Below are 17,293 nucleotides of genomic sequence, written 5' to 3' on the forward strand. Positions count from 1 at the left end.
TTATGAGCTGTCCTCCCCTCAGCAGCCTCCTTTGCTACAGCCACTATCTGAGGTGAGTCATACTGGATGGTGTATTGAAAGCTGAATCCACAAAGGTAAGGCGTAATGCTGAGGTGCTTACCTCCCACAGAGACTTGAACTCCCTCTGGTCGATGCGGAGGAGTTCACTGAATTCCCGGGTGACAATGGTGGCGTGCCGTGGGGTGTTATCCAGGATCGACTCCCCAAATGCTGTTCCAATACCCAGAGTGCAGATTGTGACAGCATCCTACAAGAGACACTGAAAATGATCTCTGCTTGGATGGTTCCTCGTCGTTTTCAAAAGAGGAAGAGAGGTAGGGAGACTATGCTAATCAAATGTTTTGAATCACCTTAAACATGGGCCTTGCCTTAAACATGGGCCTTGCCTTAAACATGGGCCTTGCCTTAAAAATTGGACTCAAAATGCTGGCTTTGGCAGTGATCAGATCACTCCCATAGGTGGGACGAAATCTAGCAGATCTGAACACTTGCATTAGACAGAGGGCTTCTAAAATCACTCCAATCAACAGAGGGCCGCCAGGCAGACTAGAGCACATGGGGCGCTGGTAATTATAGGAAAAGACTCCTGGTGTCCCCAAGGTTACCAATCTCAGAAGACACAAATCACTGTGAAGTAGAGTGCCCTTTCTAGTTGGCTCTTCAGATGATCTCCAGGGTTAATGTGCATCTTGATCTCCTCATGCACATGTTACAGTGCAGTTCATCCTTTATGACGTGAGAGGAGACCAACTAACTAATAGAATCAAAGGTGTTGAAAAGATTTTCTCCCATGTCAGGCAATTAGGGTTGCAAAATTTAGGGAACTTTCATTAAATTCCCTGGTTTCCCAGAAATCCTGTTTGGAGGATTCTGTATTTCCTGTTTTTTAACTTCTGATTCCGGGAATTCGGGAAAACCTGAGAATTTATTGAAAGTTCAAGGAATTTTGCAACACTACAGGCAAACCATAAGGAATATTAATTATTTGTTTATTGTAGGAAAGTGGACACACCTCTGATATATCTAATTTGGTATTTAATGATTTATGAATAAATATTAACTGTAGCTATAGTACAATTTATTTTGGAACCAAGAAATGGATTGAATACAATACAGGGTAGTGATTTATATTACACAGAAAAGTAATTCACAGTAAGGGAGGTCATTTCAATCTGCCGTTTCATTTTGCAATCTTGTTCATTTGCTATTTTTCATGCAATCTACTGTTTATAGCATCTACTCAATAAAGTATATCGCTTTTCATTAAAGGCAGTGTTGCCCCTATATTAACTTAGAAGCAGCATGCTAGCTGTTCCTGTAGAATTCCAGTCAATGGCTTGCGAAACTACCTTCATCTTCCTTCAAACTGCACTGACTCTGGGTAAGTCCAAATCTCCCACTGTCCCTTTAAGATCAGAGTGAAGATCACAACTTATATTTGTAGCAAACAGAGCGACCAGTGGCACGAATGAGAGACACGAGTGCACAGCCACCTATAGTTCTGTGGCGCACATCAGTTATATTTACGATGGTGTCAACATAATTACAGTTCATGCATTTTGGAGTAGAATATCTTTTTAAAAAGTGACCAGAAGTGACCTCAGTAGTTCTACAAAAAACATCTCCCGGTGGTCACCCCCTCGGCAAAGAGCAATAGAGCCCCATATTGGAAGTGTTATAATACCCATAAAACATACAGGTCAAACAAGGAAATAAGGGCTGTGTTTCGTGTAGGCTTACCCTGGCGTAAAGTTTTGATAAACATGTAAATGTTTCTCAGAAAAGTTTACTTTTATCAATATATTCGGCTCTATTTACTCTCCGATTTGAAAATGCTAATTAGCATCAATGTAGACATCATACAAAACTACAAATCCCTGCAAGCTCCTGCACGTCATCGCTAGCTAAACCCTTTGCTAAACGGTATTGTGTCAATTTAAAACTTGCACAAGACAGTTCACAAATAAATGTAGCCAATTTATTTGCAACTACATTTAGCTAACATTAGATAGTTAATCCAAAATTCGTGCCTTTGCCTTGATTCGGCAGTCTCATCCAGAACATCATGACATTTGTAGTTCTTTATGATAGCTACATTAGCAGCCAATTAGCATTTCATTTTGTGAGGGAAATGGGAAAAATGTATGGTGGGAAAACGATTGGAACAATTTCCCTGTTTGACACCTAGGGTGTTATGACTCATACCGTGCTACTCTATCAACACCTCCTCCTAACAGTCTGATGAGGATATCCTCAAAGCTCTAAAGCAGTAATATGTAACTTTTTGGGTGACCCGACCAAATGCACATAAAAATGTGAGCTCTAGATCTGTCATTCTCATTGAAAGAAAGTCTAAGATGCGGTAGATCTGTTCTATGTGCACTATTTCTATGGGTCCCGTTCATAAGTTTAGTTTTTGCGTCTTTTATTTTTGGTTTTGTACACCAGCTTCAAACAGCTGAAAATATAAGATTTGGGGTTATGTAAAATCTATTGTATTTCACAGCGGTTTAGATACAATGATTATCTACGCTACACATGCTTGTTTTGTCAAATAAATAGAAATGAGCTGAACTATTCAAATTTTTTCAAGGAAATGGCAAAGCGATTTCTGCGTAGTGCATCTTTAATATTATTCCCTAACCACCTGTGGTTTCAAGTCTAGAATATAAACAACAAGAACCTAGTTCCAGTCTCCACCATACCCCAATCCAGAAGGTGGCGGTAATGCACCATCTGGTTTGCACTCCCCCATAACCCCCTCCCAATATACCTGATGATTTGCTGTCTCTGACACTTTGACATCAAGTGAGCCAGAGATGACAGCATACCAGCTGGTACCAATATCTCCTTGACGGTATACTGTAAAGGAAAATACATGAGGTGAGAACATATTCTCATATTCTAGAGTCTTGTTTTGACATACAGGTCTTTTGAACATGAAGCCAAAACTTACATGTGATACCCTTCTCTAGACATTCGTAGAATCCACACAGGCATATCTGCTGTAGAAGACTAGGGTGGAACCGCTCAAAGGCCTTCACACATTTCAGCCTGGCCAGGATGATGTCCACATCTTCCCCAGAGCGTTCAGCAGGTCTAGATGGAGAGGACATATCCTATTGGTCAGTCATTCAGCACAACTTTAGAGAATTAGGAAAATAATTGTGTGTGATAATTCTCCCTGGAGAGCACCCGTCAGACATTCAGCTCCATTCATATCCCCTCGATTAGAGCCAAAAACTGATTGAAAATGTTTGCATAATGGCTGTTTATGTTACGTTTTCAAACTTACTTCTATCGCTTAACATGTCAAACAGTTTTATACAAAAGTTGTTAACGTTGTTTTTTCGAATTTAAACTTTAAAGTTACATAAAATCGACGACTTGTAGCTTACTCACCACAGCGGATTGTTTGTGTACTGATTTGTAGAGCACATGCCGACCCAGACCGCAGAGTTATCCAGAAAGAATGTCAGTGGCATTCAAACCTTTTCAGCGGGGACCCCATTTTTTCTGAAATAATTTCTGGGGATCCTATTTTTTTCCCCCAGAATTTCTGAGGACCCTATTTTTCCCCCCCAGAATTTCTTGCGATCCCACTCCAAATTTAACAACCTTAAAATCGGTAAATTTCGATTTTTACATCAACAAATAACCTCATTGCATTTTCAAGAAACCAATAAATACATATAATCAATAAAATTGTATCTTACAAATGATCTTTCTCAAAAACGTTTGTATATTGTCCCATACAATAATCTGTAGTCTTAATATTTTGTTCCTTAAAATAATTTGTTTACAGTTTGGCGACCACACTGCAGTTCCCCCACGACCCCACTAGGGGTTGCGACCCCGACTCTGAATACCACTTTCCAGTGTTAGGGGTTGGGCATTTAACCTGTTCAGGATGCTTATTTCAGGAGAGCTTGGGCTGGAGTGACATGTTGTCTCAGGGCTCTCAGCCTCAGTGGTGTAAGAAATTATTGACTGTCAAAATTATAGGCGCTCTGCCTTAGAAGCCAGTAAATTATGTGTTCTTTTTAAATTCTCTGTCTATTTGTCAGTGTTTGTCAACGTCTTATAAATATTCATGGTTCCAGCTCACCTTCTGCCCCTGTAAATAAATACCACCATTTTTCACCTGATTCTTCGCACCCCCCTCACAAGACCGTGTTGGAACCACTATCTTGCTTTCACATTACTCTGTGGAATTACTTGCCACGGGTAATGTATATATATAAAATACAACATATTTCACTGACCTATAGCCTGGGGGTAAAGTGCGCAAAAAAATATCATTTTTCTGGCACACTTTCAACTCCCTAGCGGTGAGATAGCTTCCCAATATTGATAAAGTGTAACAACATGACTGGATGCAGAAGATACTTCCTAAATGTGAGGGATACAGCTGCATATTCAGCTATTCCTATTTCCTGTCGTTCCCTTCCTACACACCGGCAATATTTTAAGCCCCAAATTGCATCATGTGAGTTAAACATTTTCCTCATGACATTTTATAGCTGCTTGTCTGTACCTTACTAGCCGACTATGGGATCATACATATTTGAGAAACTACCAACTGTCTTGGTAGTTGGTATAGGCCCGTTGATACCTGTTGTGTTTAATGCAAGACAGAGTATAACAATGCACATATGAAATTCTATATTTAGCCATTCACATTGTATTTGCACTTACATTTGGTGGGGAAAGTGACACAACCAACCAAAGTCAAATCAAAAGTCTGTACTGTAAATGTCAAATGTCTACATCATATGGTGAGTCATGTTTGCCGGCAGGTGATAATGAGCCACACCAAAAGCAACTCATTTAAGCTGCACTGCCTAAAGTGCCTAGTACTCGCTAGAGTGACAAAGGGACATGTATTGTGTAAACACATCTGGCAAACCGTGATGGCCGTGTGGCTAATGCACTTTGAACCTGCTCTCAGAATGGTTGTATCTCTCTCTCTCTCTCTCTCTCTCTCTCTCTCTCTCTCTCTCTCTCTCTCTCTCTCTCTCTCTCTCTCTCTCATATGGAGGTGATGGTGCAGAATGGCGAGACTGTAGAGAAGGAGGTTTTCTGGAGCGTTGGGGCCTCTTTCCTTGCCCTCTCCTGCAGCCTTATCCACAGCTCAGTATTTAGAGCAGAGGGCCCGGAGAACCCCCAAGAATAAACCATGTCAGCCCTGCGCATCATCTCCTCCCTGTGTTACAAGTCATTTTCCAGACAGGTAACGTTGCGTCATGCTACTCTGGGCAGAGCTAGAATGGCACGTTTAAAGCTCTAGACTGGAGCAATCAACAGTGAAACAACCACAACCTCCCACCTGTATCACCTAATAGATGTCTTTGGTGATTCAACACATGCCCTTTCTATTTGAAATGCTGTTCGGAAGCACATATAATCCAAGGAGTATTCACTTACGTTTACAATTCTCACTGGACAATAAGAATCAAATAAGTCAATGTACAGTATTTCTGACCTAAGGTTATATTCTGCATGAAGAGTAGTGCAGTAGAAGTAGGAATAGAGCAACATTGATTTCTAGAAGGATCATCCCTTGGTTTCCAACTCGTGACCATCATGGGGAGTTATGTATCTGTCAGTCATAAATAGATGATGAACATTCAACACTCAATGACTGATATTTCCATCTAATAATTTACACAGTGGTACACCCTAGTCACTCAATAGACCGCATGGGGTGCACCCACAGTGGGGGACCATAGCAGTATGTGTTTGTAAATACATCACTGGTTCTTGTCCATCTCCTCGTGACATTTGACGTAAACGATCTCCTAATTAAAGAGTGTAACCTACTATTACTTTCAGAATCGTCAGTTAGTAGTATTATATGTTCATTAGGAATGAAGGCACATCCACGCTCTGAATCAGTTCATATCGTGTTTCGAAATGGGCTGTATCTAGAATATAAGCATACGTAGGCTAGAGCAGTGTTTCGTATGGCATATTTATGAAGACATGTTATAAAGGCATAAACCTAGCGATATTCACTGTATCAAATTCGCCCGTTAGACAACATATGGTAGCCTAAAAAGAGTGCATTGCGGAGGATAACCTGAGGCAAGTAAACAGGCTACACTGGTCCCATTGGAAGGAAATGCCTAAAACGTAGTAGTCATCCTCATATTCAGACTAATACACAGCGTAGTGTGAAAAGTATGAAGTTGGTTTCAAAATACATTTAAAAAAAATTGAATTACCTTTTATCAAGGCAAATAATCCAATCTGCAGACGCAGAGGAATGGCCAGAGGTGTGCGCTGCTACCATTTTCGGAGAGATCATAGACCCGGTGAAAGGAAGACTTGCATCAGCAGCTCTTTTTATTGGTCTATTCCCTTATCCCTCCTGCTCTTCAAATGCATCGTTGAATTTGACGCCTTTTTGTGATCCTTTTCACGCAATACGTTACTTGAGTGGAACGTTAAAAATAATACTTTTTGTAAATAAAAAAATTGATGGTTGGGAGACGGGGGATTATATTCTGAAAACAAAATATTTATAAGATCATTTTTAGCCTACGAGTCACAACTGTACAGTTGGCAAGTTTCCAAAAACAATACAGACATGGGAGCTTTTGCCAGACTTCAGCTCTCCAGACCAGTTTACACTTTTTGGAAAAGAATACCTACTACAATACAAAAACAATAGACTGTGGGACAACATGTGAAGCAAGTAAGGTTCAAGGTCATTAATGAGGAAATCTGTGATTGGTATACCCAATGTTGGACTTTTAAATTAATGATATACATCCATTGATTCTTGAAGCATAAAACTTATAAATGAGTTTAAATACCCTATACATACCCCATTAGAACCCAAAATATGAGCTTGTTTTATTTCATTGTTTGTAAGCAATGTAATTGTAAACAAACATTGTATAGCATCAAAACATGGTTCTATAAGGGCACAAGGCGAGACCCATATGCAGACACAGAAGGCAGATGGTTGAGCTCCGATATCTATTATAACACAAGGGGTAGGCAAAAAGGCAGGTCGGATACAGGCGAGAGTTCATAAACCAGGTCAGAGTCCTAACAGTACAAGCCGTTAAACAGTCTCGAGGTCAGGACAGGCAGGGGTTCAGTAACCAGGTTCGAGTCCAAACAGTACAAGGCGTTAGGCAGGCTCGAGGTCAGGGCAGGAAGAATTGTCAGGCAGGCGGGGTCGGTGTCAGGACAGGCAAGGGTCAAAACCAGGAATACTAGGAAAAACAGAGACTGGGAAAAAATAGAAGCTAGGAGATAAACTCTGGTTGACTTGGACAACAAGACGAACTGGCACAGAGAGACAGAAAACATAGGTATTTACACCGGGGATGATGAGCGACACCTGGGGGGTGGAGACAAGCACAAGGACAGGTGAAACAGATCAGGGCGTGACAGGTTCAAACTACAATTTGGATGATGGATGGTGAGTCCTTCAATCCGAAGCTCTGTATACACATTTGAGAGTGTTTACATGTCTACATCCCCATCCCTCAGCTGTTTACCAAAACAGTGGTGGGTGGCTGCTTTTTTGTTGTTTGCATTGCAGATTGCCCCTTTTAAAGACAGGCATTGCAATAGCTCAGTGTTTACAACCTTGCCTGGGACCTAAAACAGTGGCAGCCTGACAGCCAAGGTTTGTTGGAAATCGGTTACAGTGGTGCCGTGACTCGTATCTCCAGAGAGCTGATATTAGTCAGAGGTGGTGGTCAAAGGAGGTGGTCAAAGGAGCTTGAATGTAGGGGTGAATGTAACAGAGGTAATGTGTTGGGTTGTCACCTTAGTGATAATGAATAAAACAAGCCAGCTATTTCCTCCGGAAAGGAAGCTACAGTGGCTTGGAATAATTATGTTCAGACTTTGTGGATACAAAGCCATTATGACTATGGTGGTTCGATTGCAGTAGATTATACAAACACAGTAAATGCACGGCCACCAGAGAGATGCTACTGAGTTGATGGGATGACAAAGCAAAGCAGGCAAACAATGAAAAACACAATAGCTGTGAAGGCCAGTCACCACGGTGACAGCACTGCACCAAAATGAGTGGGAGGATATAGAGGGAAACAGTTAAATGCTTTTATTTCCACTGTAAGGAGGAACCTGCAGGCAGCCCATGGCAGGTCATGAATAGTCAATATTGGAATGACACACTGGTACGCTGTGGATAACAGGACAATAAAAGTACAAATTTCACATTCATGTAGGCTAATGTCCGCTTTACATTTGGCAACCTGAGAGAGATTCCTGTGTTTTGTGTTTTTGCAAAAATATGTAATTAACATCACACTGGTTCACTCAAATCACTCTGGCTTCCAACCATCTCTCTGATTGATTTGGAGAACTTCTTGCACTCTGTGCTCAGACATTCAGATGAAAAGGAACCATAGGTGCCCTAAGGTAGCTGGCTGCAGGCTCTGCCACTCTCATTCCACTGCAACACACACTGACCACCACAACACCAAAAAAGGAACCCAAGCCCAATGGGCTCTTTGGATTGGCAGGAGGGGATGGTTCCACATCCTGCAGATGTATCCCATATACAATATCCGATGTCCAGACGGTGTGTGTGCTATACCCAGGGAATCAAGTGGCAGCAGCTGCTGAAGACAGATGTGCCAAACAGCATGATTTAAATGGCCAGGGGAATTCAGTGCTAAAGGGTATTAGTATGCCATGCAGGCAGGCAGACGTATAGTGTGATATTTGGAAGATCGTACAGGAAGGGTCCGATGAAGTCAAGTAACAGGAAGCTAGAACAGACAGGGAATAACATTTGCTTTTGTCTGCTCTACAGTATACTTTGGCTGCTATAATGACTGTAGAATGCATTTTTATTCACATAACAGCATTTTCTCTCCTGAAAACAGTATGCTAATCTTATTTATGCACCGTTGGAGCTGTGCCTGTGACTATGGAGAAGAGAAAAATATAATTCATATCACATCACATTTATTACAATGTTAAGTTGTTTCTTGTCCTTCCCTTAACCGTTGCCTTGGAAATGTGAAAGTAATGGCTATGTTGTTATCTTGCCTCATTAGATGTGGCAGTTTTCTTTTTTAAATCCTCTATGTGTTTGTTAGCTAGACTGTAATTTGTGTTTGAAAGTTCCATCTGATTACAGTTTTTAGTCCAAAATGTCCTCACTGAACTGGGAATAAAAACTATGTGTGGTATTATATTAATTAACGAGGGCACTTACACAGTATAGATTATTTTATTAAAGTTATTATTTTGACATGACAATATCACTGTCATCATCATCATTGCCATCATCACACTACTGATATGATTTAGGAGCATTTCTGATCTATCTCACCCATGGACGAGGTCAGAGACAAAAACCTCTCCCTCAATGTGAGCAAGACAAAGGACACGCCCCCATTCACATTGACGGCGCTGTAGTGCAGCGGGTAAAGAGTTTCAAGTTCCTTGGTGTCCACATCACCAACAAAATATCATGGTCCAAACACACCAAGACAGTCGTGAAGAGGGCACGACACCTTTTCCCCCTCAGGATATTGAAAAGATTTGGCATGGGTCCCCAGATCCTCAAAAAGGTATAAAGCTGCACCATTGAGAGCATCCTGACCATCACCGCCTGGCATGGCAACTGCTCGGCATTCAACCGTAAGGCGCTACAGAGGGTAGTGCGTACAGCCCAGTACATCACTGCCATCCAGGACCTATATACTAGGCGGTGTCAGAGGAAGGATCAAAAAATTGTCAAAGACTCCAGTCACCCAAGTCATAGACTGTTCTCTCTGCTACCGCACGGCAAGCAGTACTTGAGCGCCAAGTCTAGGTACAAAAGGCTCCTTAAAAGCTTCTAACCCCAAGCCATAAGTCTGCTGAATAATTAATCAAATGGCCACCCGGACTATTTGTATTGACACCCGCCCCCCCACACACACCTTACCCCTACATGTACAAATTACCTAGACTAACTTGTACCCCTGCACATTAACTCGGTACCGGTACCCCCTGTATAGCCTTGTTATTGTTCTTTTATTGTGTTACTTTATTTATTTGATTTGATTTTTTACTTATGTTTATTTAGTAAATATTTTCTTGTCTCTATTTTTTTTTTACTGAATTGTTGGTTAATAAAGAGTGTCACGCCCTGGCCGTAGAGAGGTTTTTATTCTCTAATTTGGTTAGGCCAGGGTGTGACTAGGGTGGGCATTCTAGTTTCTTTATTTCTATGTTTTCTATTTCTTTGTGTTTGGCCGGGTGTGGTTCTCAATCAGAGGCAGCTGTCTATCGTTGTCTCTGATTGAGAACCATACTTAGGTATCCCTTTTTTCCACCTGTCTTTGTGGGAAGTTGACTTTTGTTTAGGGCACGTAGCCTGTAGCTTCACGGTTAGTTTTTGTAGTTTTTGTTGTTTTGTTCGGCGTCATTTTTATCAATAAAGAGAAAATGTACGCTAACCACGGTGCACCTTGGTCCTCTTTTCGTGACAAAGAGCTTGTAAGTAAGCATTTCACGGTAAGGTCTACTGCTGTTGTCTTTAGCACATGTGACAAATAACATTTGATTTGTTCCCAGCAATTTCATTTTCTCTCAGAAGATGGCAGCATTGACTGTTTCTTCTCGACGGTAAACCTATCATGGTTCATTCTGTCCAGTAACATCATGATATCCTTTATTTTCTAACTTTTGAATATTGTATACTTATCCATCTGGGCACAGACCACAACTCACATACCCACATACAACTGTCAAGTCTGATCTACTGTTGTAGATTTGTTCTATCTGTTGTGTGATGGCGACAAACCACAGTTTGTGTTTCAGAACGGTGATTGCCATCAACTGAAGGGAAAGTTTACTGCCATCATCAAAGTTACTCCTCATCTGAGGTGGAATTTGTGAGTTGGTCAGGGGGATGGGGTCATGTGAGCAGTTTCTGTGCAGGCTTGGGCATGCAGTGCATGGCAGCTGCACCATGCAACCGCATGACATACACCCTGCCAATTAACGCTACGCCACACTGCCTATAAGCTAGAATTAGTGATCACTGTCTCCAAGTTTTTATTTTCAATTAAACAGTCAACCACATTGTTATATAATATGCTTAAGATATAGACTACATCATGTAAAAGGGCTTTATGAAGTTTATAATCTTCCAAGGCTCATCAACAACCCGTGGATAACACAGTGAAAATGTTAACCACAGGGAACTGTTGAGAGTATTTTGTTTAGAATGGAGTATGATTTGCTTAATGTAATTGAACATGAAAGGATCATACAACATATGCTATATATTACCAGTCAAGAAGCCAAGAGTGGAAATCTGAACGTAGTCTGAAGTTTTACTGATGCAATTTTAGTAATGTAACTTCTGGCAGAGTCCGAAACATTGAGGAAAATAATCAGTAAACACTTCAGAGATTTGATCTGTGAAGAACTCGTAGATTTGTATGACATGACTAAGATGTTTCCAACAGAAGAAAAAAAAAATCTGTGCTGCTGGAATGGAAAGTAGTTCACTCCAGAGGGCCTTTGTCCACATGTGGAGGATTGAGGCATAAGGGTTTTTTTTGCCAAAAGACTGTACATTAATTATCTGATTTGTGTATCTGAATTAATTTAATTACTTTAGGATCTAGTCACTTGCCATTTTACTGTAACCTCTCACTTGCTGAATACCAACACGGCCCACTTCATGGTACCTTGGTGAAACTATTCTCTTGAATTCAAAAATGTGCTGAGAACCTTCCTATGTAGAAACCACTGTATCTCTGAGAAGAAGTCAATGGACTAATGCAGCTAATAGTACACCTGAGATTTACAACAGAGAGTGAAAGGTGTTCTGAGAGGAAACACAACTAACCTTTGTTTCCGGATTCATGGCTCTATTTCATGAGTTCTCTGGCCGTAAAGGGGAGGCTGCCAGCAAAACCGACAGAAGGATCTACATACAGTTGAAGTCAGAAGTTTACATACACCGTAGCCAAATACATTTCAACTCAGTTTTTCACAATTCCTGACATTTAATCCTGGTAAAAAATCCTTGTCTTAGGTCAGTTAGGATCACCACTTTATTTTAAGAATGTGAAATGTCAGAATAATAGTAGAGAGAATTATTCATTTCAGCTTTTATTTCTTTCATCACATACCCAGTGGGTCAGAAGTTTACATACACTCAATTACTGTTTGGCAGCTTTGCCTTTAAATTGTTTAACTTGGGTCAAACGTTTCAGGTAGCCTTCCACAAGCTTCCCACAATAAGTTGGGTGAATTTTGGCCCATTCCTCCTGACAGAGCTGGTGTAACTGAGTCAGCTTTGTAGGCCTCCTTGCTCACACACGCTTTTTCAGTTGTTCACAAATTTTCAATGGGATTGAGTACAGGGCTTTGTGATGGCCACTCCAATACCTTGACTTTGTTGTCCTTAAGCCATTTTGCCACAACTTTGGAAGTATGCTTGGGGTCATTGTCCATTTGGAAGACCCATTTGCGACCGACCTTTAACTTCCTGATTGATGTCTTGAGATGTTGCTTCAATATATCCACATCATTTCCCCTCCTCATGGTGCCATCTATTTTGTGAAGTGCACCAGTCCCTCTTGCAGAAAAGCACCCCCACAACATGATGCTGCCACCCCCGTGCTTCACGGTTGGGATGGTGTTCTTCGGCTTGCAAGCCTCCCCCTTTTTCCTCCAAACATAACGATGGTCATTATGGCCAAACAGTTCTATTTTTGTTTCATGAGACCAGAGGACATTTCTCCAAAAAGTACAATCTTTGTCCCCATGTGCAGTTACAAACCATAGTCTGGCTTTTTTATGGCGGTTTTGGAGCAGTGGCTTCTTCCTTGCTGAGAGGCCTTTCAGGTTATGTCGATATAGGACTCGTTTTACTGTGGATATAGATATTTTTGTACCTGTTTCCTCCAGCATCTTCACAAGGTGCTTTGCTGTTGTTCTGGGATTAATTTGCACTTTTCCCACCAAAGTACGTTCATCTCTAGGAGACAGAACGCATCTCCTTCCTAAGCGGTATGACAGCTGCATGGTTACATGGTGTTCATACTTGCGTACTATTGTTTGTACAGATGAACGTGGTACCTTCAGGCGTTTGGAAATTGCTCCCAAAGATGAACCAGACTTGTCGAGGTCTACAATTTTTTTTCTGAGGTCTTGGCATATTTCTTTTGATTTTCCTATGATGTCAAGCAAAGAGGCACTGAGTTTGAAGGTAGGCCTTGAAATACATCCACAGGTACACCTCCAATTGACTCAAATTATGTCAAATAGACTATCATAAGCTTTTAAAGCCATGACATAATTTTCTGGAATTTTCCAAGCTGTTTAAAGGCACAGTCAACTTAGTGTATGTAAACTTCTGACCCACTGGAATTGTGATAGAGTGAAATAAACAATTGTTGGAAAAATTACTTGTGTCATGCACAAAGTAGATGTCCTAACCGACTTGCCAAAACTATAGTTTGTTAACAAGAAATTTGTGGTGTGGTTGAAAAACGAGTTTTAATGACTCCAACCTAAGTGTATGTTAACTTCCGACTTCAACTGTATATAGGCCTAATGAAAAATGGCTATTATTAAAACATGTGATTTCTGGCCCTTCAGAGGGCTGAACATCTTCATGATATCATGTGAGCTGTCTACCTTTGTAGTATGATTTTAGAGTGCTTTGTTGCCTGTACAATGTCCTGTTTTCCCTTGATTTGAAGATACTGGTACGTTCAAACATCGTTTGAGATGTTGTCATGGGGACCATGGGCTTGACAATGGCCTGCTGCGATTTTACCCCTGGGAGGGAAGCTTTCAGGGCCCAATGGCCCACCGTTGCTAGGAGATAATCCAGCGAGCTCGTAATAGTAAACACACACATGCAGACCTCATGTGCACACGCAGCATCATTTCCAATGCTGACAAGCATTCAGGAAGCTGTTTGTTGCAGCTGGTATGTAGTAGATAAGTGTCCATGTTACCCACTACTGAAAAAGGCAATAGTATAGTTATTTTCACACAGAAAAAAATAACATTTTACCTTTCTTTCAAGGTTCCACACACCGTGGATCTAGACATGAGTTATGACTGAAAGCTAAATGCTAAACGTCAAGGGAAATCAAGTCAGCGCCATCATCAATCTGCTTCATAATTTAGATAATCGAGACCTTTCAACCTTCACCTTGTTGAACCCACAACCAATTCCTATGGGTGACCAAATTTGAAATCTATCTATAGAAAATAAATTACAATTAAACCAGAAGCACATGTGCGTTTCTGTGAGAAGCTTTATAAAAACCTACATCAGATAACTGTCTAAAATGGAATGTGAGAACAGATAACTCTCCAGGAAATGCCTGGCGAACAGAATTTCTCCAGTCAGACAGCACAGATCCCTTCCCTAAATGTAGCTACTGCTATGCTAACATGTCGTAAAACAGTGTTTTGCAGCTTTGATAAGCTTTACTAAAGTTGTCAGGAAATACATTGGGTAGGCCTCCTTTTCACTGCAGTGAGTGAGTAATTGGGTAAAAGATTATGTTTGTGGCGAAACATGTTTGGTGTCTTTCTTGGTGTCAACAAAGGTTAATTTTTCATGTTTCACACAGTTAAATATGTATGGGTTCACTCCCGGGGCGATTGAAAAAATAACAAAGCTCAAAACTTTGGCCTGCTAAATAGATCACCATCTGTTTATGCATTAGCTGCCAAGTGTATTTCATATTTCATTCAAAACAAATCACTTGTACCCAGATGAGTTTTTCTGTATTAATTTTGTTATACACAATAGTTTTGGAATGAGCACCCAATGAAGCATCAACATATTCTAACTGCATTTTGTTATCTATGTTTAGCTTGGGTAGACCAGTAACTATGGCCTACTCGCAGTGGTTACCAAACTGTGGGATGACATTATTAGTGCAAAGCAACAAAAAAATGGAATACATTTTCAGGATGGAAAAAATGCTTTCAGTGTAAACTTAAACGACTAAAACCCAAATAGAAAGTATTTAGAAAAGATAATTGGACCTATATATTTCAAAAAAAGTTGCCTAAATCTTTGAAAACTTACAATAAACAAAACATTCTAGACAATTAATCCCCCATTGACTTTGTTATAATGTTTGAGCATAAGAACACAGGATTAGCCATGTAGAATTGTAGAAAATTTGCTTAAAAATTGCAACATTTTCTCTCAGCTCCATGGCAGGATGTGTGGAATTGCAGGAGATTAGCTTTGAAACGGCAATGTCTTATTCTTTGGTCTGTGTATGTTTTTTCACCTTTCAACCCTCACGGTGAGTCACGACTTAAAAAGGCTTGTCAATTGGTTGGTCACGAAGGAAAAAAGTTTGAGAATCCCTGGCCTACTGCACCAAGACGGGCATTGGGCAGGAGTTGATGCTCTACAAAATAACTACTACAAATCTTGGCTCAGTACAGCAGAGGCCTGTTTGCTTTCACTCAAACATTTCAAAGATGATTCAGATGTCATTAAAACTTCCACTTATCAATGTTTTTAAGATATCTAGTTAGTCTTGTACATTCAAAGCCCTTTTTTCTTCAACTGTTCTTTCCCCCTTTCTATTTGATTGGTTGGTATTTTTGAAAACTAGGTCCTCAGGCCACTTGGGAAATGTCACTAAACTCTCTTTCCGTGAGTCTGTGGCTGATCTCAAGAACATCAGCAAATTCTGATAAGGCTATCTTCGTATTTTCACATTAAAATTTACATAAATGTCAAATATTTGTCTGTATTTATAGTGAATAAATGAAAGTACATTTTGGTGCTACTTCGTACACGACTACTGTCCCCAAGGAGGGAACCAGTTTTTAAGTGCTGCATGGTAAGTAGTTGCTCCATTTTCCATATGAATGAAGTACTGTATTTACTCTTCTGCCTATATAATAATCCAGTCATTGCATTACAATGTGTTGTACTGTTAATGTGAAAAACATAATATGACTGCCATTGTATGGATTGTGTGGAAACATTTGGCAGGTATAGCCTAATTTACCAACTTAATTTTCCACAGTAAATATCTCAATGAATAGTTAACTCTGTGTGTGAAGTAATCTTCTCCATTTACTAAGTGTTATGGTGTGTTCTCCACAGAGAAGATGATCTCTCCTTACCGTACCTGTGCAAACATCACCAGTGTTTATGTTCTCGTTCTCCTGTCAAACTGCACACATCCTTTTCACTGTACTTTTCCATCCTCATTAAGCAAGCACCGAAGCACTAGACAGTGCATCTAAAATTAAAACCAGTCATGTTTTCTTTGAGACAGGCTGCACAGCCGTAAATGCTGCGGAGAGAGAGTGAGACAGAGAGAGCTCTGTGATGGTGACCTATTTGCTTTGTATGAGGGAGACTAGTTTAGCTTCGCTGCAAGGCAGCACAGTTCCTCAGTGAGGAAATCGTGTCTTTTATTAAGCTTTTTTGAGAGTCTTCACAGATCAGCTATTCTGGAACAATGTTATTAAACTATGAACAGAGTCAAATTATGACACGTACACAGTCAGGATTAGGTTGTGTGATATCTTGGTTGAGTGTCACGTATCTGTCAGTTAGAGAGTCATGCAGGTGACCATTTAGGGAGGTGACGTCTGACCAAGGGGCCAGTCATAATGCCAAGCCTATTTCACGCAAGATCTCACTCAGATTATTCACCAAAATCGCAGCCACTGAAATATCAAATATACATATTGCTCTTGAGAGACATTTACCCTCCAAACATAACTATCACTCCCCAAACAATACTACCACCATCAGATAGGGCAGTTGAAGACACATAGCCACCTATAATAATAATATTAATAATAATAATTTTGGGGGAGGCTTATTTTTGCCTTTTTACACACAAGTGTGTGATTGAAATGTGTTTATTGCGTATCCCAACTCCCCCTAAAACACCTGCTGGGAGTGGGGTCACTAAGTGCCTTGCTCAAGGACACAGCGACTGATTTTCTTTCACCTTGTCAGCTCCAGGATTCGAACCAGCGACCTTTCTGTTACTGGCCCAATGCTCTAACCTTATATCGGACAGTTGTTGGTTTGAGGATTTTTTTTTATCGTTTTTCCAGACCCAAGTTCTTCTTTCATATGCACCAGTGAGGTAGGTGAGTTTCTCCATGAAATATACAGTACTTCTCTTTCCACGACATTCCCCAAATCTCTCATGTGTCTGCGCAACCTGCATGCACTCAAGAAGAGGGTGGGGGTTTCTAGTCCTGGAATGTGTCCGTGTGCGCGCCCCCGATCTTGTCTGATCGT

General features: G+C 40.6%; 1 protein-coding gene across 3 annotated transcripts in view; it reads right to left on the reverse strand.

Moving 5' to 3' along the window:
- Nucleotides 1-6,388, reverse strand: part of rapgef4a (Rap guanine nucleotide exchange factor 4a) — a 58,963-nt gene extending 52,575 nt beyond the window's left edge. For 2 of the 3 annotated variants that reach the window (XM_055870544.1, XM_055870543.1), the window contains exons 1-4: nucleotides 6,249-6,388; nucleotides 2,978-3,120; nucleotides 2,795-2,883; nucleotides 122-268 (exon numbers count right to left, since the gene is read on the reverse strand). In XM_055870544.1, the coding sequence (XP_055726519.1) occupies nucleotides 122-268; nucleotides 2,795-2,883; nucleotides 2,978-3,120; nucleotides 6,249-6,331 (462 nt within the window). In that variant the 5' untranslated portion in view covers nucleotides 6,332-6,388. The remainder of the gene's footprint in view (nucleotides 1-121; nucleotides 269-2,794; nucleotides 2,884-2,977; nucleotides 3,121-6,248) is intronic. The other variant, XM_055870547.1, reaches the window with a different exon arrangement.
- Nucleotides 6,389-17,293: the final 10,905 nt, after the last annotated feature.

Source organism: Salvelinus fontinalis, chromosome 19, assembly GCF_029448725.1.
Source record: "Salvelinus fontinalis isolate EN_2023a chromosome 19, ASM2944872v1, whole genome shotgun sequence".
Taxonomy (NCBI): domain Eukaryota; kingdom Metazoa; phylum Chordata; class Actinopteri; order Salmoniformes; family Salmonidae; genus Salvelinus; species Salvelinus fontinalis.